Source organism: Panthera leo, chromosome F3 (genome assembly GCF_018350215.1).
Source record: "Panthera leo isolate Ple1 chromosome F3, P.leo_Ple1_pat1.1, whole genome shotgun sequence".
Classification (NCBI taxonomy): domain Eukaryota; kingdom Metazoa; phylum Chordata; class Mammalia; order Carnivora; family Felidae; genus Panthera; species Panthera leo.
In genome coordinates, this window is record NC_056696.1 from 26,898,331 (window position 1) to 26,921,312 (window position 22,982).

The 22,982-nt window shown below is 42.3% G+C and overlaps 1 protein-coding gene across 1 annotated transcript in view; it reads right to left on the reverse strand.

The window, feature by feature from the left end:
* Positions 1–22,982, reverse strand: part of CACNA1E (calcium voltage-gated channel subunit alpha1 E) — a 382,346-nt gene that overhangs the window by 220,093 nt on the left and 139,271 nt on the right. The window contains exons 5-6 of the mRNA XM_042925223.1: positions 1,657–1,760; positions 469–621 (exon numbers count right to left, since the gene is read on the reverse strand). Coding sequence (XP_042781157.1) covers positions 469–621; positions 1,657–1,760 — 257 coding nt within the window. The remainder of the gene's footprint in view (positions 1–468; positions 622–1,656; positions 1,761–22,982) is intronic.

The window sequence follows — 22,982 nt, forward strand, 5'->3', positions numbered from 1 at the left end:
CCACACTGTGTGTGGGTCACAGCAGGGAAGGAGGAAGGTCATGAGGTGGATCATGGAGGGAAAATGTCTCCACAGACCTAGAGAGACCCAAGTCTGACTCTGGGCTCCAAGGCCCACCTGGCCTGTGGGCCAAAGAGGCTATTGTACAAAGGGTATTTCTTCAGACAGGTGGTTTTTGACAGTCAGTCTGATAGCCTTCTACCATGGGATGGGGGAACTGAAACCTCCTGTTTGAAATCCTCTGACTGCAAACTTAAGAGGCCATTTGCTGTGCAATATCAGTGTCCCCTGGGGATCCTTAGTCTAGGCTGCTTGTGCCTCAAAAAGCTGCTAAGAAGTTTGTGATTCTAATCCCAGGGCTGGGATAGAATATACTTTTCCACTCAGTCCCCCAATGACCTGAAATTACTCCAATGACCAGAGGGGAGAGGAAGGAAAGAAGGAGAAGGCCAGGAACAACGATCCTACCTGAACTGTTCGTGAAACATGCCCGGTGCAACTTCCCACTGTAGAACTCCAAGCCAATGATGGCGAACATCAAGATGGCAAAGAAGAGCAGAAGGCCAATTTGCAGAAGAGGCACCATGGCCTTCATGATGGACTTCAACACAATCTGTAGGCCTAGAAGGAAAGGAAGAGAATGACAAATGGAGCCTCCTAGAGCACCATGTGATATAGGAGGCTCCCTTTACTCTCTTCTAGGAGGAGAGGGGCAAGTCTTTGAGGGAAAAGAACCACTGGTCCTAAGACAATGAAGACAATTTGCAAAGGGACAACCAGAGCAAGTTGAGCCGAAGACTGCCATCACTACTTCCCCTGGAATCAATTCCATGTTCCTTCTCACCATTCCCTGATCCTTTACACACCTGTTACTCCTCCCTTATTTGTTTTGCCCATGTTGCTTTCTGCTTATCTCTTATAAACTTATTAGAACGTGCTTCTTTCCTAAAGGAAATTAAGCCTGGCCTTGCTAGGCTCTAAATCTTATGAGAGTAAAGACAAAGTTTACCTCCCCCACTACTCTACCTGAAACCTGGCTTTCCATCCACTGTTTTAGGATAACAATTAGTACAATCACTATTCACAAAATACCATATACTTTGACCCAGAAGTTGTACTTCTAAGATCCTAGCCTAAGAAAATAATACTTCAAATAATAATTTGAATAAGATTTAAGAAAAGAGATGTATGTCGCTGTGCTATTTCTAGTGGGGGGAAAATGAAAATAATCTAATGTCCAGTAGAAATGACTAAATAAGTCATCTTGTATAAGATGGGCTATAGTACAGACTTTTTAAAATATATTTTTGAGGAATTTTTAGTGTCAGGAAAATCAAATGCTTATATGATAGGATCCAAAAGTATACACACAGTATGATCACAATCATGTTAAAATGCACAGGAAAAAATGAATTAAAAAATAGGATAACGAGGGTGTTTCCTTTTCATTTTACATATATTTTTTTACTTTGAAAATTTTCTCCAAAGATCTTCCACTATCTTTAAATTCTGGAAAAAAAGTTGCTAAGTTTTAGAGTGAAATGTTTTGCCAGATTGCTGCATCCCCATTCTTTTTTACCACTGGAGAAATAGCTTCCTGTTTATCATTTCAGGAAAGCCATTAACAGAGGAGAAGGAAGAAAGGCAAGTGCTCACTAGGTATCCCTGACACGAGCTTCAGGGGCCTCAGGACACGCACAGCCCGAAGGGTCCTCAGGTCCACATGTGTGTTGAAGTGGGTTCCTGCCGTAGCCAGGATGCTGCAGATGGAAACAAAGAAGGTCAAGGTTATCACCGTCTGGCTTTCTCCTCCTGTTCCATGGGGGAAGCTGGGTTGAAGAAGGATCAGCCTGGAAAGTACACAGAGCTGATGCCAGCTGCGTGTGGGTGCACCTGAACTGGGGTGAATCATCAGTGGTTCCGACTGAAATTATATTTAGCCACATCTGGGTTTTACTTTGCAAAGAGGGAAAACTCGTCATTACATCAGAATCCTGGTTCCCAATCATGAGTAAAATACAAGCTCTCTAGCATCTATCCCATTCCTGCCTCCAATCTTTGCCCCCTCCTCTCCTCTCTATCCCTCACCAACCTCCTTTCTCCCTTTCCAACCTACTGAGGCCCCTGGATTTTTTATATCAGAATTCGTAGGTTCCCCTGTCTCCTGGCTACTTCAGGGAATTTCCCTGGATCAGCTGCAGTAAAGGAGTAACTCACTCTTGTTCACCTTGGCAATCAAGAGTTTTTACCAAACAAATCAATCACACTGATGCTATAACTATGAGTGTTCTATAGCTATAATATGCAAACTGGATATTACGTCCAACACAAATATTAATAATACTATTTTTGCAACTTTGTCTAATTTTAGTCTTCTTTCTGTGGAATAGTACCTGTCTTCCCTCCCAACCTCTCCACAACAATTTCAGCTGTCTGGAGCCATGGGCAAATAAGTCACTCAGAAAACTGAGTTTTCTACATAGTCAAAGGGTGGCGGGAAGAGTTTATGTCATTTAATTATTTTTGGATGAAATATTTCCTTCAATACTTGAAATCTAACTTGAATGAAAGGTTTATGCTGTACACCTCTAGAAAGCAGATAGAGTATCGATGGGTACAAATGACACAGATCCAAGACTCTACAATTGTGAGCAATAACTTTGAAACAAGCCATGCTGCCCAAGAACAGGGGGACTGTTCATGTGGTAGTACACTTCCCAACATTAAACGTACTCAAACACAGACTGTAGAACTTTCTATTAGGAAGTTAAAAATGTTCCAACATTGATTGAAGGTTATCTAAAAAACCAGTAGAGATTTCTCTCAACTTTAAGACTATAATCCTACATTAACCCAACCTCAAGATAAGAACCAGAAAGAAACTCTACTCGCATAAAAGATCTCAGGAGCTAGGCAAGCTTCTCAGGTCTTCTCTACCTCTCCTGACCCAAACTTCCATACTGCCCTCTGAAAAAAAGGGATTTAGAGGAGCCACATCTCTGATGCTGCTTTTGACTCTATCTGCCAATGCCAAAGAGAGAAATTAGGGAGGGAAGTGATATTATTTCCAATAAGTAGGGAAAACCTGAAGAGAAAAGAGAGCAGAAGAAATGTAGAAAACGGGACTAAAAAATAAAACAGGCAAAGAAGCAAATAAAGGGAAGAGGAGACAGACAAACCTCAAGGCTAAGCATAGTGATAGAGAACCAGAACCCCAGGAAAACGGGGTCATTGTTCCGCTGAATCCACTAACAGAGGAAGAAGCACCATACTCTGAGTCTTCTGAGGTGCACTGCACATGGGAGACAGCTCTCCCTATGGTTTGCTCTGTCTTACAAACGCGGTGGGGAGAATCCGCCCTGTTCAGAAACCAGAGTTTTGTTTCCAAGGATACCCAGATACACACGAGATGCTCTTTCATATCATAAGAAAGAGCTACTGAAAAGGAAAATTTCCTCCCCAACCCTGAGCTGAAGGAGGTGTATTTCAGAACATGGAGGTAGAGTTCAAAAGACAAAATTAAAAAGCAAGAAGGCACAAGTGTAGAGAGAAATAAAACTGGTAGAGGGGAGGGAGGATAAGAGGACAGGGAAGTGAATGGTGAAAGGAAACAGGGACATGAAAACAGGAAGGAAATAAGAAGAAATAAGAGCTTGTGGAGAAGCAAATGTCAGAGAAATAAGAATTCTCATGTGGGAAAGAAAATAACAGTGAAGCTAATTTGAAAGAGAGAGAGGCAAAAATATGGCATTTGTTGCCAGAAGCTTGAGTAGTGACCCACAAGACACATCCATGCTCTTTTCACCAAGTGTGGCCTTCAGCTGAACCAACCTGCCCCCCAAGTCATCTAAGCTGCCCCAAACTTTAGCCAGGGCTGTGCTGCCTGGGGCCCATGCTCCCCCCAGCCCTTGGAATTTTCTTTTCCTTCATCCAACCCTTTGACCTTGGGTTCTGTCTTAGCCTCCTCATAAACCAGGTCTTTAGCTCATGCCCATTGGCCAATGGCTGCTTCCTAGTGTTCACATCATGTTTGAGGGTAGGAGTTCCTGTCCACCTGCTAGAAGTAGGGGCAATGGAATTCTTAGGGGGTAAAGATAATTGAGGAAAAAGTCCCCATAGAATTCTGTGTCCACTGCCATCACTGCCCTTACCACATCTTAGAGAAATTCTCTGTTTTCTCTGGTTTCTCATCTGTCTCTCCCACAAGATCCAAAACACCTCAAGTGGAGGCACTGTCCTCCCCATCTCTATCCCCACACCTAGCCCAGGGTCTGGAAAGTTAAAAGGTGCTCAATGAATACTTGATGGATTGAACTGCACTGATGAAGGTAGTAAATGTGTTGAAGCAGAAACCAAAAGGAAAGAAGTACCAGAGAAACCCTAGAGTTTACCAATGATAACGGCAGGTGGCAAGCCAGGATGCTGTTCCAACACATGCCTGTTGGAGCACGTGTACCAGAAATCTGTCCCTGAGCATTTTAGAGTCTAATAAGGATCTTCCAATATAGTTTAGGACTCCTGCTCTCAAGGAGATTCCACAGGACAGGATCTTCTCAGGAAGAGAGTTAGAGAGGGAAGGAAGAAGACTCAAAATGTAAAAACCTGCCCTTCAGCAAAGCCTCAGTGCTAAAGTCTATATGCTCAGCAAAACTCTGGGCCTCAGATGTATGCAGGAGGTTCAGGGTAAGTCCACAGTAGGAAACGGCCCAGGTCCTCAGTCTGGTGGAAGTAGACAGACACAGAAATGAAATAATTATAATTCACCATGAAGAGTGTCATAACAGAGATGTTTACAAAGTGTTTCAAGAATGGGAACACTGCAGGAACACACACAGGGCTCACTATCTACTAACATCTTTCACATATGTTATCTCATTAAATTCTCAAACATATCCTGATATTACTACTGTTTCCACTTCATAGAAGAGGAAATCGGGACTTTGAAAAAATTATGCTAATAAATGGCAACACTAGGCATTAAGGTCCTTTCTCTTCTGATATCAAAGCCAAGCCTTTCCCCACTCTGCCATTATGCCATGCAATGTCTTCTCAGTACTGCACAGCTCCACTGTTCTTTAGTCCAGTACATTGCTAAAAATACCAAGGTCACAATACTTAGCCTCCCAACAAGGCAGTGAGCTCGGTTCCCTTTATCCCCAAACCACAAATTACTAACTCCCACAGACTTGTCACTGACACCTCTCCGGACGAGCAGGTCAGACAGAGGCTCCTTGCACCTAAGGTGACAACGGCTATAATATCCACATATACACACATGAAGAGACAGTTGTGCCACAGAATCAGAGTGAGGCCGCTGCGCAAAACTCTAATTCTGAGTTAATAAAAGCCTAAGCTCTGCAATCCCATGCAGCATATGCGAGTACTCTTCAGAAACAGCGGCTGTGTTTTCCATTTCTTTTGTCACTATGAGCACAGGGTCTGGGTGGAGAGCTCTGTACATAGAGGGGTGCTTAGTGACTACCCCCAAAGCAGAGGACAGACACAAACCTCTGATTACGACCAGGACAGATGCAGGATTCTGCACACTATAAATGTTCAAAAACTGTTTCCTAGCGGATGTCATGGTTCAGACCTACCTCTAATGCTTTCGCTCTTAGCTGTCAGCAAGTAAGAAGAGTCTAGAGCCTGATATGATCCTGAGGGTCTTGTGTGCCCATTACAGCAGTGGCAGAAGATGGAAGGAATGCTCTGAGCAATCACAACCAAATGACCTCTCCCCGAGTCAATTACGCAAAGAATTCTCCCACCCTGGAGTCCCTTTGACCTTGGGTTCTGCCTTAGCCTCCTCATCAACCCAGGTCTAACAGTCTCTTTTCACACTTCCATGGCTAAAAATTCCCTGAAGCATTATGCAAATATTACACTAAAAAATTATCCGTTGCTTATCTGCAATTCAAATTTAACTGGGCATCCTGTATTTTTATTTGCTAAATCTGGCAACTCTATTCAAGGGATGACCAGGTAAATAGCTTCCCTCCCAGTTGTTGCACTAGCCTTAAACAAGTGTGTAAGTTCTCTTTTGAAGAGGAGATATAAACCAGGGGTCTCCTACCGTTAGGCCCAAAAGTTCCTCCTGAGCTCCCAAAATTACTTCTTTGCTTCCGCCCATATAAATCCCAAGGGAGAAGTTCATGAGCCTTCGAAAGGCAAATTGTTCATCAGCATCTGTGCAAAAAGGCTGATTAATACTAGCAAAAGGTATTAGGTGCTTAACCAGCCCACATTATAAGAAACCAAGAGGAGACAGGGAGGGACCTAATTCAAATTGGATTCCTAACACAGTTTGAGCCAGGATATCATTTCCATGGGTAATCCACCAAAATGAGTTGTTATGTCCACTTAGAAGTGTTTCAGAGGTGATTGGCTCCTTCTTCTCTTCTATAATTTTACCTCCACTGAGGCACCAAAGTCTAACATATCCTTCCTTTAACACATCTCTTGGATTCACCTCTTATTCTCCCACCTCTTTCTTGCCTGGAATGCCCACCCCCTTGCCTTGTCTCCCTGCCTAAATAATATGATCCAGACTTCAGAGCCAGATGGCATCCTAACTCCTCCTTGGAAAAGATCTACAGGCAAAAGAGAGTTGAACTAGGATGATGAGGAAGTGGTAAAGCACATGCTCTCCAGTCATACTGGCTGGTTTCAAATGCCTGTTCCCTCACACAGCTGTCTTGCCTTATGCAACTGCCTCTCTGAGCTATAGTGCTATTATCTGTAAAATGGGGACAATATTTTCCTAAGAGGGTTGATGTAAGGATTAAAAAAGATAAGATGCGAATGTGAGACAGGAAACCATCAAAACCCTAGAGGAGAAAGCAGGAAAAGACCTCTCTGACCTCAGCCGTAGCAATCTCTTACTCGACACATCCCCAAAAGCAAGGGAATTAAAAGCAAAAATGAATTACTGGGACCTTATGAAGATAAAAAGCTTCTGCACAGCAAAGGAAACAACCAACAAAACTAAAAGGCAACCAACGGAATGGGGAAAGATATTTGCAAATGACATATTGGACAAAGGGCTAGTATCCAAAATCTATAAAGAGCTCACCAAACTCCACACCCGAAAAACAAATAACCCAGTGAAGAAATGGGCAGAAAACATGAATAGACACTTCTCTAAAGAAGACATTCGGATGGCCAACAGGCACATGAAAAGATGTTCAATGTTGCTCCTTATCAGGGAAATACAAATCAAAACCACACTCAGATATCACCTCATGCCAGTCAGAGTGGCCAAAATGAACAAATCAGGAGACTATAGATGCTGGAGAGGATGTGGAGAAACGGGAACCCTCTTGCACTGTTGGTGGGAATGCAAATTGGTGCAGCCGCTCTGGAAAGCAGTGTGGAGGTTCCTCAGAAAATTAAAAATAGACCTACCCTATGACCCAGCAATAGCACTGCTAGGAATTTACCCAAGGGATACAGGAGTACTGATGCATAAGGGCACTTGTACCCCAATGTTTATATAGCAGCACTCTCAACAATAGCCAAATTATGGAAAGAGCCTAAATGTCCATCAACTGATGAATGGATAAAGAAATTGTGCTTTATATACACAATGGAATACTACGTGGCAATTAGAAAGAATGAAATATATGGCCTTTTGTAGCAACGTGGATGGAACTGGAGAGTGTGATGTTAAGTGAAATAAGCCATACAGAGAAAGACAGATACCATATATTTTCACTCTTATGTGGATCCCGAGAAACTTAACAGAAACCCATGGGGGAGGGGAAGGAAAAAAAAAAAAAGAGGTTAGGGTGGGAGAGAGCCAAAGCATAAGAGACTGTTAAAAACTGAGAACAAACTGAGGGTTGATGGGGGGTGGGAGGGAGGGGAGGGTGGGTGATGGGTATTGAGGAGGGCACCTTTTGGGATGAGCACTGGGTGTTGTATGGAAACCAATTTGACAATAAATTTCATATATTGAAAAAAAAAATAAAATAAAAAAGATAAGATGCTTATAAACTTCTTCACATAGCACTGACTTAAAAAGATATCAGGAGCCCACAGAATTGAAGGGATACTGGAAGACCAGGCAGGAAAAATAGGAAAGCAGAAATCTTGGTGTGGTAGGCTGAAAAACAGATTCAAAGATATCCATATCCTAAACCCTGGAAGCTGTGAATGTTACCTAATATGGCAAAAGTGATGTTGCAGAGGTGATTAAGAATCTTGAGATGGGAAGATTTTTCTGGATTATCTGCGTAGGCCCTAAATGCAATCACAAGTGCCCTTATAAGAGGCAGGCACAGGAAGATCTGGCTAGAAAGAAGGTTGCAATGTAGTGACTGAAGCATGATGCTATGCTGCTGGCTTTGGAGATGGAGGAAACATGAAAGAAACCCAGCCCTAGAAGCCAGGGAAGGTAAAGAAATGTCTTCCTTCCTAAAGGCTCAGGTGAGAGTACAGTCCTACTGATACCTGATGCAGCCCAGGTAAACTGATTTTAGAGTTCTGACCTCTAGAACTGTAAGAGAATACATCTGCTTTAAGCCACCAAGTTTCTGGCAATTTGTTACAGCAGGAATAAAAAACTTACACACTTGGCAAAGGTCAGAGACTCCAGGAAGTCTGATTCTTAGGCCACTGTGGATATTGCTAGACACATCACCACCAACCGTATCAATATCATAACATCGACAGCTTAAAAGTCATAGGGGGAAAACCATGTGGTCGAGCTTAAGTCACATGTCCCCTTATATCCCATCTGGCTGCACTGGGACAGTCTTCTACTACTTCCAAAGTATGCAAGACACCCACCAAGAGCACACACAATGAAAGATACCCCCAAAAGGAAGACTGGAGGCCACTGGGGAAGTTGGACATGGGAAAGCTAAAACAACAGTGTTTACTAAGTCTGACTCATAGAAAGTACTTAATAAATAGGTGTCATGAAGGAAGAGGAGAAAGAACATATCTGGGGTTTTGTTTGCTTTTTAATCTCTAAAATGAAGGAATCAACTAGAGGGACCTCTCAGATCCCTCCTGGCTCTAAGACTCTGACCCAAAACCTGTCCAGACGCTGCTACACTTCTCCAGCCCATGCAATCTCCCCTTTCTCTGAACATCTTGAAAGCTGTACAACATTTAATACCTGACTACATACTGTTCTTAGGTCTTAGAACGAAAGTCTGATTATTAATGATAATTAGCTAGATCCTCATAACTCAGTTCAAAGCCATCTCCTTGATGGCAGAAAGTACCTTTCACATTTCCATCTACTATGGTCCCTTCTCTAACAATATTCAACAGCGGTGCCCAAGAAGTACCCTTGACTCAGGGATAAATGAGTGTTAATACCTCCTCACTGGGGCAGATTGGATGGACTTCTCTGGAGCTGTGAATGAGCCCACAGGCAACTATATAATTAGATATCCAAACTGAAGGAGATTTAACTACGTGTGCAAATAATGATGATCTATCAAAAATCTAAATTACCCCCAATGTTTGGCTCTCCATTTCTTTTAAATAAATTACCGAAAGTGTAATTTGATTTTGGAATCAATTTCTAAAGATTTTACTTCATTTTATCAAAAACAAAAAAGCCCCTGTGTGTTAAACTGTTCAATGGAGACAAGCTCCCCCCAAAATTCAACTTGACTAAAATACATTTGAGGGAAAAGGATGAGGCTGCGAAGGGGAAAATAGGTGACAGGTCTTGCACAGTACATAGTCTCTGCAAGCTGCCCCCTGTTCCTCCCCAGACCCTATGCTAGGGCTCTTGGATCCCATTCAGGCTTAGCTCAATCCCAGAACCCAGAGCCCATCTACAATCAACTGATATTTACTGAACGTATGCCATGCAGTAGGCATTGGCATTATAACAGAGAACAAAATGGAGATGGTGGCTGTCCTCATGAAACTTAATGAAAAAGACATTAAATAGATCACAAGTTTAGTAAGTGGAAGGTCAGGAAAGGAAGGATTCACTATGGAAATGACATATGAACTCAAAGGTGAAGTATGAGTAGGCCAGAGGAAACAATGCGGGAAGAGCATCCCAGGTATATGAAAAGGCATGCGTAGAAGGGACAGAGGCACAAAGGAGATTGGCATACTTGAGAAATTCAAACAAGGGCCGGTGTGGCTGGAACTTAGTGATCCAGGAAAGAATGGAGACCAGAGAGGCAGGTGAGTATGAAAAATGTAAAATAAAGGAAACTTCATAGCCTATATTAGAAATTGGACCAAGCCTGGCAGTGCTTAAAAGCTCCAGGTTACATTTGGTAATGGAACATCAGGTTACCCACCCTGCTACTCTGAGCTCCACAGAAGTCCCCTGATTGAACAAATGGTCTCTTACCCTATCCCCAAGCCCGAGCTCCAGTTGCTATGAATGACTGTCTACCTTGGTCACTGTGCCAGAATTAATGCCAACTTCTATTCCTTTAGGCCCCTCCTGGAACAGCTGCTGCTGCCTACCTCCTCTACAGTAATCTTTCCTAATAACAGAAATATCCTATAGTCACACCTGCTAAAAAGACTAGGTGCCTCTCTAGCCCAGAGACTGAATCTAGATTATCGTAAGCAAATCATCCATTGTTCTGAATAGTGACTGATTTAGGAATGAAAGGCCTTTAAGGGAAAATATGCTGTGTTGCTTCAATTCACCCATGTTCTTAGAACAAAAATAAAAGTGTATAGAGCAATGATTTTCAAACTTCTTTTGAACACAGCCTGCAGTACAAAATACATTTTACATCACAAGCCAGGGTGAATATATGTATGTATGTTTGTATGTATGTATGCAATATGTATGTATTATGTGTATATATAATATGTAATGTATATATGTTATATGTATGTAAAATTACATAATGCTTCATAAAATAATACTCTTTCTGTGTATGATATATTCACATTTCCTCTTCAATTCTTCCTAGCTATCTTTTGTTTCACTCTGGTTGCAACCAATTAAATTGATGTCATGACTCTCTAATGGGGTTGACCTACATTTTGAAAAACCCAAATGTAGAGACTAGCTAATACACATGCTCATTCTTTTTTTTAAGGATCTAAATATTAAAATTTACTGAATTACTGTTGAGAGTACATGTTGAATTCAATAATTTTTTTCTTTTAATTTTTTTTAATAATTTACATCCAAATTAGCATATAGTGCAACAATGATTTCAGGAGCAGATTCCTTAGTGCCCTTTACTCATTTAGCCCATCCTTCCACCCACAACCCCTCCAGTAACCCTCAGTTGGTTCTCCATATTTGTGAGTCTCTTATGTTTTGTCCCCCTCCCTGTTTTTATATTATTTTTGTTTCCCTTCCCTTATGTTCATCTGTTTTGTCTCCTAAAGTCCTCATATGAGTGAAGTCATATGATATTTGTCTTTCTCTGACTAATTTCACTTAGCATAATACCCTCCAGTTCCATCCACATAGTTGTAAATGGGAAGATTTCATTCTTTTTGGTTGCTGAGTAATACTCCATTGTATATATTTCCCACATCTTCTTTATCCGTTCATCCATCAATGGACATTTGGGCTCTTTCCATACTTTGGCTATTGTTGATAGTGCTGCTATAAACATTGGGGTGCATTACACATGCTCATTCTAAGGAGACTGTTCTAAAGAGGACAAGATGGACCAACATGAACTGCTGCTTTAATAGCACCATGTAGCATCTTAGTGTTTTCCTAGAAATGATGAAACAGTTTGCCTTGAAAAGTTTTCCTGTACTTTTCTAATAACTGCACACACAGTGGTCTAGGAGAGACCCTGTTCCCTCCTCTGTTACCAGAAATAGCAACAGCATCTTGCTACCTTTCAGAATGGATAATCTCAAAGAAAGACCACTAACTCCAAAACTGTCACGAGGCAGCTATTTCTGGGGTTTGGTTGGTTGGTTGGCTGTTATTTATTTATTAAGGCTTGGGCCCAAGTTGATTTATGACCAAAGTGGAACATGAACTTCCTTCTAAGATTCTAAGCAAGAAGTCATAGTATTTCTTGGGAGAATGAGAAGGACAATAGGGTCAATTTTCCCCTTTCCAAAAGAGAAAAGTCTATGCCATTTCCAGAAGAGATAAGTGGTTCTGTATTTAATAAAGGTAAGCCCCCCCCCCCCGCTTTCTGGAATTTAAAATGGGGCTCCTAATTAAATTTCCTAAGAATCTTAGTGGATATGAAGTGGTCCACAAATATGTCTTTTGATGAACAGAAAAGTCATGGCCTAAAAATTCTCCCATTCCTTTCCCACCAAAAGAAAGTTCAACAATCAAAGCATGTCACACCAAGAAGAGTTTGTATTGACATTTGAGACCAGATAATTCTTTGTTGTAGGAAGCTGTTCTGTGCATTGTAGGATGTTTAATAGCATCCTCCACCTCTAGCCACTAGATGCCAATAGCAACCCCTCCTCCAATCCCCACCCCCCCCAGGTTGTAACAACCAAAAATGTCTCTAGACATTGTTACATGTCCTTTGGGGGGACATCCCTGGTTGGAAACTACTGCTAAAGGAGAACCTCTCAGATAGTGATAGCTTTAGACTGAGCAATAGCCTGGGGCTCTTGGGTGGCTCAGTCCGTTGAGCATCTGGTCAGGTCATGATCTCATGGTCTGTGGGTTCGAGCCCCGCGTCGGGCTCTGTGCCTACAGCTCGGAGCCTGGAGCCTGCTTCAGATTCTGTGTCTCCCTTTCTCTCTGCCCCTCCCCCACTCATGCTCTGTCTCTCTCTGTCTCAGAAATAAGTAAACACTAAAAATTTTTTTTAACTGAGCAATAGCCTGATTAAATGCAACGTGTGTGTTTCACAACCAGTCCTCATCCACTCTGGGAGAAGCACACATAGCTCCTCAGGCAGAGAGGAAGATGTTGCCAGGGTGACCCCAAGCCACAAAGTCATAATTTTGATGAAAATGCAATGATGCCAACATTGATAAAAATACCCTCTGCCTTCTTCTTTAAACATCTCCTAGTAGTTACATGAAGCTTAACCCCAGTATATCTACCAAGGAAGCTGTAATCCAAAAATTTCCCCAAATCATGCAAGGTAAAGAACACAATAACGTACAAAGGAGAGTTTTATCTACTTAGCTTCAGTGTAATGGAAACAAAGGTCTAGTTCCTACCAATAGCCCTAGGTTTCTTCCCTTTTTTATGAGAAAGTCCCTGGTTATTCACTCAGATACCACAAGGAGAAATGCCAAGCAATGGGTAGAAACTCTATGAGTGTCATTCAGGTCCAGGTGATGATCATGATAAAAACATAAATACCTTGTTGTTTCATAGTTTACATAACCCTGTCTCATAAAGGTACCATTATCCTCCATTTTGTAAGTTTGAGAATTAAGGCTCAGAGAGAGAAACTGGCTGGCCCAAGATCACTGAGAGAGTAAATGGTCAAAGTGAGACTCAAGCCCAGAAATTTAGATTCCAAATTTGGAGTGCTTTCAGTAGCTACAAAAGATAATGGCTAATAGCTAGAAATACATCCCAAAGGCACATGTATTTGACAAATGTCTTCTCTAGGACAACCACAGAGCTACCTCTCTGCAGAGCCTTATGGTGTCCTGTGATTGCAGGATCATATGAATGTTACCAAAACTATACTTCAGAGAGCTGGCAAAGACGGAGAATTGCTGGAGAGGGAAATCCCATATTATAAGAACTCGCTAACATAAATACATGTTCTTTCAGTTGTTTTTCTAGTAGCGGTGAGGGATTTCTATTGATCCACCACCCACACACTTTCTCTCACCAGGTCTCCCTTAGGTCCAGGGACAAGCATTTGTGAGATGGCTAGCCTGGGATAGAGCAGAAGCCAGGGAAGACACAGAACCCAGATAATTATCCATGTAGGGGCCAAGCTCTTAATGCAGGCCACATTAGAAGGATGCACTAGTGACCTCCAGTATCACATGACAGAGACCAGCTGTATAATCCAACACTGCCCACACACAGCGGCCACCGATTGTTTGAACAGCCAGTACCGCCTTTTCCTCCAGCAATAATACTCTACCCCTACAGTTCTTATTTTTTTCTGCATTTATTTTATTTTTTTGTTTCTTATAAAGATAAGACTTTTTATTTATTTTTATTTTATCTTATTTTATTTTTAAATAGCATTTTCTGTCAAGTTGGCTAACATACAGTGTGTACAGCGTGCTCTTGGTTTTGGGGGTAGATTCCTGTGATTTATCACTTACATACAACGAACAGTGCTAATCCCAGCAAGTGCCCTCTTCAATGCCCATCATCCATTTCGCCCCCTACAGTTCTTTTTAAAAACTGTAATGCTCTTACATGCCACTGCTGGCCAGTGAACAGTTCCTCCCCTGGGATGTTTGGACTTGGGACTACAGTTTGGCTGAGCTCTCCTGAAGCAGGTAAAGCCCTAAAATAAAAGGCTTCAGGAGATGTCACTGTTCATGTTTTCTCTCAGAGAATAAAGCTGGCTGTAGTGTGAGAGAAGAATAAAGCTGACTCCGGAGATAGGAGCTAGCACCTTGATCCTGAAATTCCTGAGACCCAACTACTTCCTGGTATTTCTGCAACTTGATGGTTTGGTGAGACACATCTTCCTTGAAAAGTCCTCCTCACTTAAATGACTCCACCTTTGGTTTCTGGCACTCACAATGACCCATTCACCTATTATATCCAGATAATACTATCTGGATAAGAAACCAAAGTGAAAGTTGATATAACTGGCCTGGCCAGACAAGAGCTAAGTAAGATACATGAAAAACAAGGAAAAACTCAGAACCATGCCCCTGGCATGGAGCCAATACACCAATTAGAGAATGTGCAACCTTTTTCTTGATGTCATCTTAGCAAGTGACTTAACTCCTAAGATACTGAAACACTGCTCTGCTCCCTCTTCAGCTTTGGAAAGACTGAAAAATTATATATGTTCATGATTCTGGGGAGAACCAGAGTCCTGCTGCCAAGAAGTCAAATGTGGATGAGTGGAGGTTAACATTTGATGGTGGACTGACTGAAGGGATACTTCAAAATAGGAGGAAAAGAAAAATCTAAGTAATAAAATTCTACCTTCTCATAATGTATTGGGGTAGGGAGCTTTTTTTTTTTTTTTTTTGGATGTATGAGGAATATCTAGCTGAAAGAATCTGAGTTTATAAAACTTTTTCAAATCAGTGACTCTTTCAGAAAAATCATGGATCCATAAATTTTAGATAAAACATCTTTGTCCATTGTTCCACTCTCCTCGTTCTGCCTATAATGCTGAAGAGATTGATTTGCATGACAGGCATATGCCATCTGTATTCTAGGATGACAAGTATTAAAAAAAAATACCAGATAATTTCCCACACTTGCACAGCAGACAAACCCACAATTATAGTGCATGATGAAGAGACAGCTTTAAGTTGTTATAAAATATCAACTGTCTGTAGAGCCCCCAAATGAACTAGAGTTGTTTGTTAGAGAAAACAAAGTGCTTTTTACATTTCAGATTCATTAAACCAAAATTCATTCTAGTACTTCTGAGTCATATCACATCCCATACCACCTATTTGGAATACAATAACATACAAGCAATTTTAATAATTAAAAAGAATTGTGCCTATATACAGGAACTCTTTAATTGTTACCCAAATCTACTTGATACAGATATGTAAGCACAAAGTAAGTGGTTTTAATTGTACTTTCGTTGTGAATAAATAAAATGCTGAATTGTTGGAAGAATCAAGAGGTTACTCTCCCAGCAGAAGAGCTAAGAGGCATGGCTATTTTCTCAGACAAGAATTTTAAAAAGGACCTTTTTCTTTTTCTAAGGAACAATGGAGTGTGTTTATTAATAATGGAGTCTAGACCAAGGGACTGCTGCCCCCTGTAGAAGAGCTGGCACCCAGGGTCCAAGTTTAACTCAATGGCAATGAACTTTCTTTTCAGCTCTGAAGTTATTTTTACCTTGCCAGCTATGCAAATTAGCTCATGGCCTCAGAGCATGAAAGAAACCAGGCTGAGACCAGGTTAATATTTTATGAAAAAATGAAAATACTGCAAGCCACTGATCCTGGCCCTGATCTTCACATACTCTATAACTATCCTGTATAGATAGAACCATGGCAAATTTCTGTACCAATCTAGCATCAAAAAAAAGCAAGCTATATACAATTCACAAAAGAAGAAAGATAGAATATTTAAGGATTATATAAAAGAATTCCATAGCATTATAGTCAAAGAAATTCAAATTAAAGCAACACAATAGGCTGTTCTGCTGTCAAATTGCCATGACTAGAAAGAAAGCATATTGGTACAACTATTTTGCAAAGGTATCGGACAATGTGTATTCAGGCATTGAAGATGTTCACTTTCTCTGATCCAGTAGGTGTAGGAAATTATTTTAAGCCCATGCTCCAAAATTAGGACAAACTTTTCTGCCTCTTCAAAGGTAGCACCCAATTCAAAAACCAGGACTGAGTTGAAAAGTGTGACCAGTCTGAATCTTGTTTGGGACCCTAAACTCCGTTTACAGCAGGTCCACATAGCATTAACCCTTCTAGCAGCCATTCTGTTTTAATGTACTGTGAATCCTTTCCTCACAAAATGCTGCTAAGACGGTTCTGTTTCCTCCCCTTTTCAGTATGGGGAGGCATGGATGGTTCTGGACTAGGAGAACAATGTGAGCAAAGCTATGCTTTTAGAAGGTCATCCAGCAGTGGTTGACGGAGTGGCCAGAGAGAGGACAGCTGCAGGGGCACAGTTGCTGGGAGAAGTTCTGTCACAGTCTTGCTGGGAGGCTCTGAACTTGGGGCAGTAACTGGGATGAAAAGGAAGTCCATTATCCCCGACTTCTCCGAATACTCAGCTTGCCGACAGGACGTGCCTGCTCCACATGGTTGTCAGCAGGACTATTACAATGTCTGAACCTGTCAAAAAGAATCAAGGCAGCCACTATATGGCAAAGGGTGACTACAGTAAGGTGAGAGTTGCTGGTGTAATTTTCCAGAGGGGAAAACGAAGGCTAGACAGAAAAATTAGGCGGTGCTCAGGAGAGCCTCCCAAGCCATCCCCTCCATGGATCCCACTGCATTGACCATTTGTTCCTCTCAGAACCTCATGCTTAGGGTACCCTGGATGGCACTGTCAGAAAAGCCCTGCTGAAGGCCCACAGCTGGGCTTTCCATGAGGCAGCAACCAGGGCCACAGGGGGGAGAGCAGAGGGAATGGTGACCCCACCTGAGCAGATTCTCTAACACTCCACGGGCCCCCGCCAACGCGTCTTCTCCCAGAGCCAAGGAGGGGCTCACTCAGCACCCTGTTCTTGCACCTTGTAAGGCTGCGTGCCTGCTCATCTCACTGCTTCTGACATATTTGAAAGAAATGGGTGGGGGACTAAAAATTCTGTGCAAACCATGAGAAAAGTCACGAACTAGCAGATTCTCTAGTTCTCCCTCCAAACTGGTTTTACACGTCTCGGTGGCAGTGGTACTACACACATTCTGGTCACTGTTCAGGTAATTAGGAACCTGAGCCCCTCAGAACTGGAAGCTTTAGCATTTCGTTACCTCAATATGACCACAGCGCCTCCTCATACCTCCTCAAATTCTTCCCACCAGCCCCAAAATGTGGCCTGAGGCCGAACGCCTGGTACTATTGTGGGAAGGGGTGTGCTCAAAAGACCAGTGCCCACAGAGGTTTTCTGGGACTGAGCTATCCAGAGACAATGAGACAGGCTGCTCCAATCCTTCCCATACCTCCCCACCCACACATACCCCCCATCTCTGTCCCTTCCAGCAGTTCAGATCTGCTGTGATCGTGAAGGGAGCCTGAACTTTTGCATCTTATTTCTATTCTTGCTTCAGAGGTGGCTATTATGGGGACACAAAGAGCTAAGAGTACCTCTCAAGGGTTTTGTGGAATGAAAATTCATGAGAATTCACTATTCTGGGATCAGCAGTATTTAGTGTAAACCTGCATGAAGGTATCCTGCACCCCTCCCATCCCAGAGGAAGAAGTCGTGTCAGTGTCATGCTGCGAGACCAGTAAGAAGATGCCTGAGCTACTGTGGTACAGAACCATATCTGAAGCAGAAAGCCCATCCTACATCCTTACTTCTGCAGTGTCCTTCACTGGTGACAGCAGCTGGACAACCAAGCATACCTACATCACTCGAAAATCATTTGCTAGTCTAGGGCCGTGTTTCCAATAATCTCAGAACATTTCCATTCTTTCTGACAGGGTTTAAGGAATAAAGTTTGGTGGAGACTTTCTGGTGAATTTCTTTCTGGGCTCCCTCTTCACAGAGCTTAAAGGCTGCATGGTGCTCAGGCCCACAGGAGCCACAGTCCCCATGGAAATGAATTCTCCCCTCATTTATTCATTCCTTCATTCCTGCAAGCCTGTACGTTTTCATTTCATGTGTATGAGGTACCAGACAATGTGAGGAGCTAAGCAAGACGGTCATGGTCCTGCCCTCATAGAGCTGACAATCCAGCAGACCAAGACCAAGGAGCGACCAGGGCAGCTCCTAGCTCTGCTGGTAGCAGGACACCATGGAAGTTCCTGCCTGGTTTTTTGTGCCTTAGTTTTCCCAGTGAGAAAATGGGGCTGCTAATGCTTCAGGGTTAAAAAGCTGCTTGCTTCTGTATGCAGCCATCCCTCCCACAGTAACACCAGAAGAAATTTCAGGGGGCACCAGATTATCCTGTGGACACGGTTGGGGGGGGGTGGGTAAAAGAAAAAATAAGAACATGAAAATCAATGCCTATGGCACTCTTCTTCCAGGATCAATGTGGCTTGCTTCTTTGAGGACTTCTGCTATTTAGTGGAATACAGAGAAGCTTTTTTGTGGACAAAAGAATTCTAAAACTACACCCTCTCCCTCCTTGAGTCTGCAACTCCATTTCTTCCACTTCAAGCACTAATCAGTGGGGAGATGGCTGGTGAGTATATCTTCCTGTGCCTGATGACCAACATTTGGCCATATACCACTGTGTGTCTTATAAATATATAAAGTAACTTTAAAAAAGTAAAACAAATTCTACTATGAGAAAAGTAAAAACCAAATAGGATATAATATAAGAAAGACTACCTAATCATTTTCAATAATAACAATGGCCCAAATATGTCTGAAACTTTAAAACCTGAGAAGCACTTTTACATAAACATTCTCTTACAAGAACATCTCGACATCCTTAGAAATATTCTTTGCAGGGATTAGTGTCCCCATTTAAAAAAAATGAAAGGACCAAAACCCAAGATGGTTGAGTGATTTGCTGTTAGTCTCACAGATAAAAAGCCATAGTAAAACTAGACTTGAATCCAGTCTTTAACTCCCAAGTCGAATGCTCATTTAGACTCAGCACTGAAAACACAACAAAAATATAGAAAATTGAAAGAGAATTTGTAAGAAAGTGAAGATAAAAGCAAAGATTGTAGAAACCCAAAACAACCCAAACCCAAACAAATATCTTGATTTTAAAAAATCTAGAATAAAATAATAATAAATAATATATAAATATAATAAGTAAATAATAAAAATAACCAGTGAGCCCACTGTCAATCCCAGAAGAATTCCACAATAGATGGCTAAACTGTTTATGAGCAATGAGAAAGCAAGCTGGTCAAACACTGACTGGGAAAGCTTCACTCAGTGCCTTGTACAGGTGAGGAGGGCTCAGTAAACGTTAAGGGCTATTACTGTCACTATTATCACTGTTTCTTATTATCTGGAATTAGCAAGACATTGCTTGGAACAAACCCATCCAAGCTAACCTTGCTTCTTTTTTAATAGGGTTATTGGAAAAATAGATCAAATAAATGCTAAAGATCTGGTATTCCTATGTTTCACCAGCCCTTGACGAAATCTCTTACACTTTTAGAATGGTAGAGAGTACCACTGGATCAGAGTTGCTGACATTTGAAAAGTCTTGCTCAAATTATACTGATCACTGAATAAAAGATGGAGTTAAAGTATCGAGTTTGCTATTTAGAGCTTGTGAGAGCTTGGGCAACTTATCTAACCTCTCTGTAGTTCCATTTCCTCATCAGAAATAATAATAATAATAATAATAATAATAATAATAACAACAACAACAACAACAACAACCATCTCAAAAGACCAGTGATTAGACAGACAAACAGACACACAGCAAATGTTAGCTGTTGATGTAATTATATCCTTTAGGAGGTTCCTAGAGGTACGCTACTGAGTTTTATCACCACTTCTATCCATTTCAACATAGTTATCAACAGCTTAGATGAAAACAGCAAAAATGTAGAAAAATGTAGAAAACTAGAGGGGAGTGACAACTGTTCGTATATGAAAGATTTGAGAATGACAATCACAAGCTTCATATCAGCCAATGGTGTGATGAAAGGGATAGACAGTAAGCTCAGACTGTGTTTGTAGATGTATGGTATCATCCAAAAGCACTTCTATGTGACTCAGACCATTAGAATACTAGGTTCAGTTCTGGATGGCATATTTTAAGAACCAAATGGAGAAATGTGGGGGAAAAGGTTAGCACAGGGGGTCTTGAGGTGATGTCAGGTGAGAAACAGTTGAGAAAGGTATGAATATTCTGTTTGGCACCAAGTGGCTGTCATTTGGATGAAGACTTACACTGCTTTTCTTCTTGGCATAATGTAAGCCAGTAGATCAAATTAGAAAGGGCCAGATTTTGCAAAAAAAGACAAAGACAGACAGGGAGGGAGGAAAGAAATCTAGGAGCTATCTAACAACAATGGAATAGTGTGGCTTGCCCAGTAGTGAGCTCTCCATCATAAGAAAAGTCCAAGCAGGGGCTTGGTGACCAGCTGTCAGGAATATTGTTGAGGAGACTGATGAACGAAATGATCTTAAAAGCCATTTTCAATTCTCAGAGGCTATGATCCCCACCCTCTGCCCTCCTAATAACTTTCTTCCACATACCCCTTCTCCCATCAAGGTCACTGTGGAGCTCCCAATCCCATGAACACCTGCCAAAATTTGGCCTGTGAAATGTCTATTCAACAGTGAAGGATTCAGCTGGCTGAACTGGTTGGCCTGTCTGAAGATTTCAACACCGCAGCAAGTGACCCTCTGGAATCCCAATGAATTGTTGAGAGAGCATCAGCAGCCTTGGCTCCAAGCAGCCTGCATTGGGGACCTCAGCCACACAGGCCAAATGCTGCATCACCAGCTCCCCACCCCCAACCGCCCACCATCACCATAGCAACCACTGGGGCTGACTACCTCGCAAGGCATTTCAATTCAGGCAGAGGGAGGCCCAGTTTTTCCTGTCATTTCCCAAAGTAGTGAGCCCTAAGGGGATGCAGGTAGGAGGACTGAAGAGGGGAAGTTTCTCCTGTCCTTCCCCAACAGGCTGCCCTGAGGCTACCTCAAGACACAGACTGTCATCCATAAATCCATAAATCCATAGCTTGACCTTCTCATTCTCTTACTCTAACCAAAAGAGAGAGGGAGAGAGAGAGGGAGAGAGAAAGAGAGAGGGAGAGAGAGAGCGCCACTGGGGAATTTCATTATTTTTAGAAGCAAAATCACTTAGCAACCTAAATGTCCCATTCTTCCCCACCCCTCCAAAAGCCTAGAGAAATAAATGCAGTATTAAGGACTCCAGTGTTTGGCTCTGATACAGTGTAAGGATATAATAATAATAATGCTTTCTATTTACACAGAAATAAAGCTTGCCTTCCAAGGAGCTCAGACTGTCTTGCTAAAATTGAGGTGCTCATCCTTCACACCCAGCCCCCTTGCCTCTCACTGCAAACTGCAAAAGTTCTCTGCTCTTTGACAAAAGCCTAGAACCAGGATGGACTTTATGTATGGAACTGAACACCCCAAGCAATAATAATTCCATCCCACAGAGACAGGGCCCCTGTATATCACTGTCTGCCATTAAGAGAAAGCTCTTATTTCTAGCAAGGAAGAATAAAAAGGGCAGCGTTTCTCAGACAAATGCCAACAGTGGATTCTTTCCTTACATTTGACCCTGTTAACAATTCTTTTCTTGTAGAAACTCCTCTTTCATTTCCCTGCTAATGGTCTCCACTAATCTGCCTCCCCTTCCTTTTCCTGCTGCACCTGGGGCTCCCTCTTAGGTCCCCCGTATTTTCCCCTGGAGTCTATCCTTGGCCCCTTCTCTCTCTGTCTCTCCCCTCCTCTGGGGCAATCTGACCAATGTCTGTGGTCTCACCTGCCAGCCACACACTGATGAACCACAGATGTCCACACAGATGCCTGTGCTGAGCTCCACACCCAGTAGTCCAGAAGGCATATCCAAACCAACAAAGACAGAAATACCTCACACCTCCAGACTACTCCTCATCCAGTGTATTATCTCTCAGGGAAGGGATTCCATCCACCAAACCTGGATTCATCTTTGCTTCTTCCCTCTCCCTCATCACATAAATTTAAAGATCCCAACATTGTATCTGTCCCCTTCAGTCTGGTCTCACTGACACAATCCAGGTTCATATCTTCATTTTGTCTCTAGACAATAAAGAATATAAAGGATAGCCCCTAACTGGTCCTCAGGGTTCCAGTCTGAGGACCTTTCTTCCTAATCACACACATGCACCAGCCTCTGAAGGATGGAAGGTCTACCCACCCAGGGATTCTACTACTCTCCTGCTTTAAACCCTTTAATGACCCTCTATTGCCTTCACAATAAAATCCAAACATGTTATCATGGTACACAAGACCCCACTCTTCCTACCTGGCTGCTCAGCTATATCTGGAACCACCCTCCCTCATGCTCCCAACACTCCAGCCCTGCACACTACATATGCAGGCCATTCTCCAATGCGGCATGTCTGCTCTCGCTTCTGTGCCTTTGCCTGTGTTCCCTCTCTGTGGCTTTATTTCCCAGTCACACTGTGGAGGAAGCCCCTCTGAATAAGTCTCCATTCAAGCAACACCTCCTCTGCATGGTTTCTTTCCCTGTCTCCTCCCAGAAGAGCTAGATAGTTCATCCTTCACACTCCCTGAGCACCTTGGACTTTCCTTTCTCATAGCCCTATCACCCTT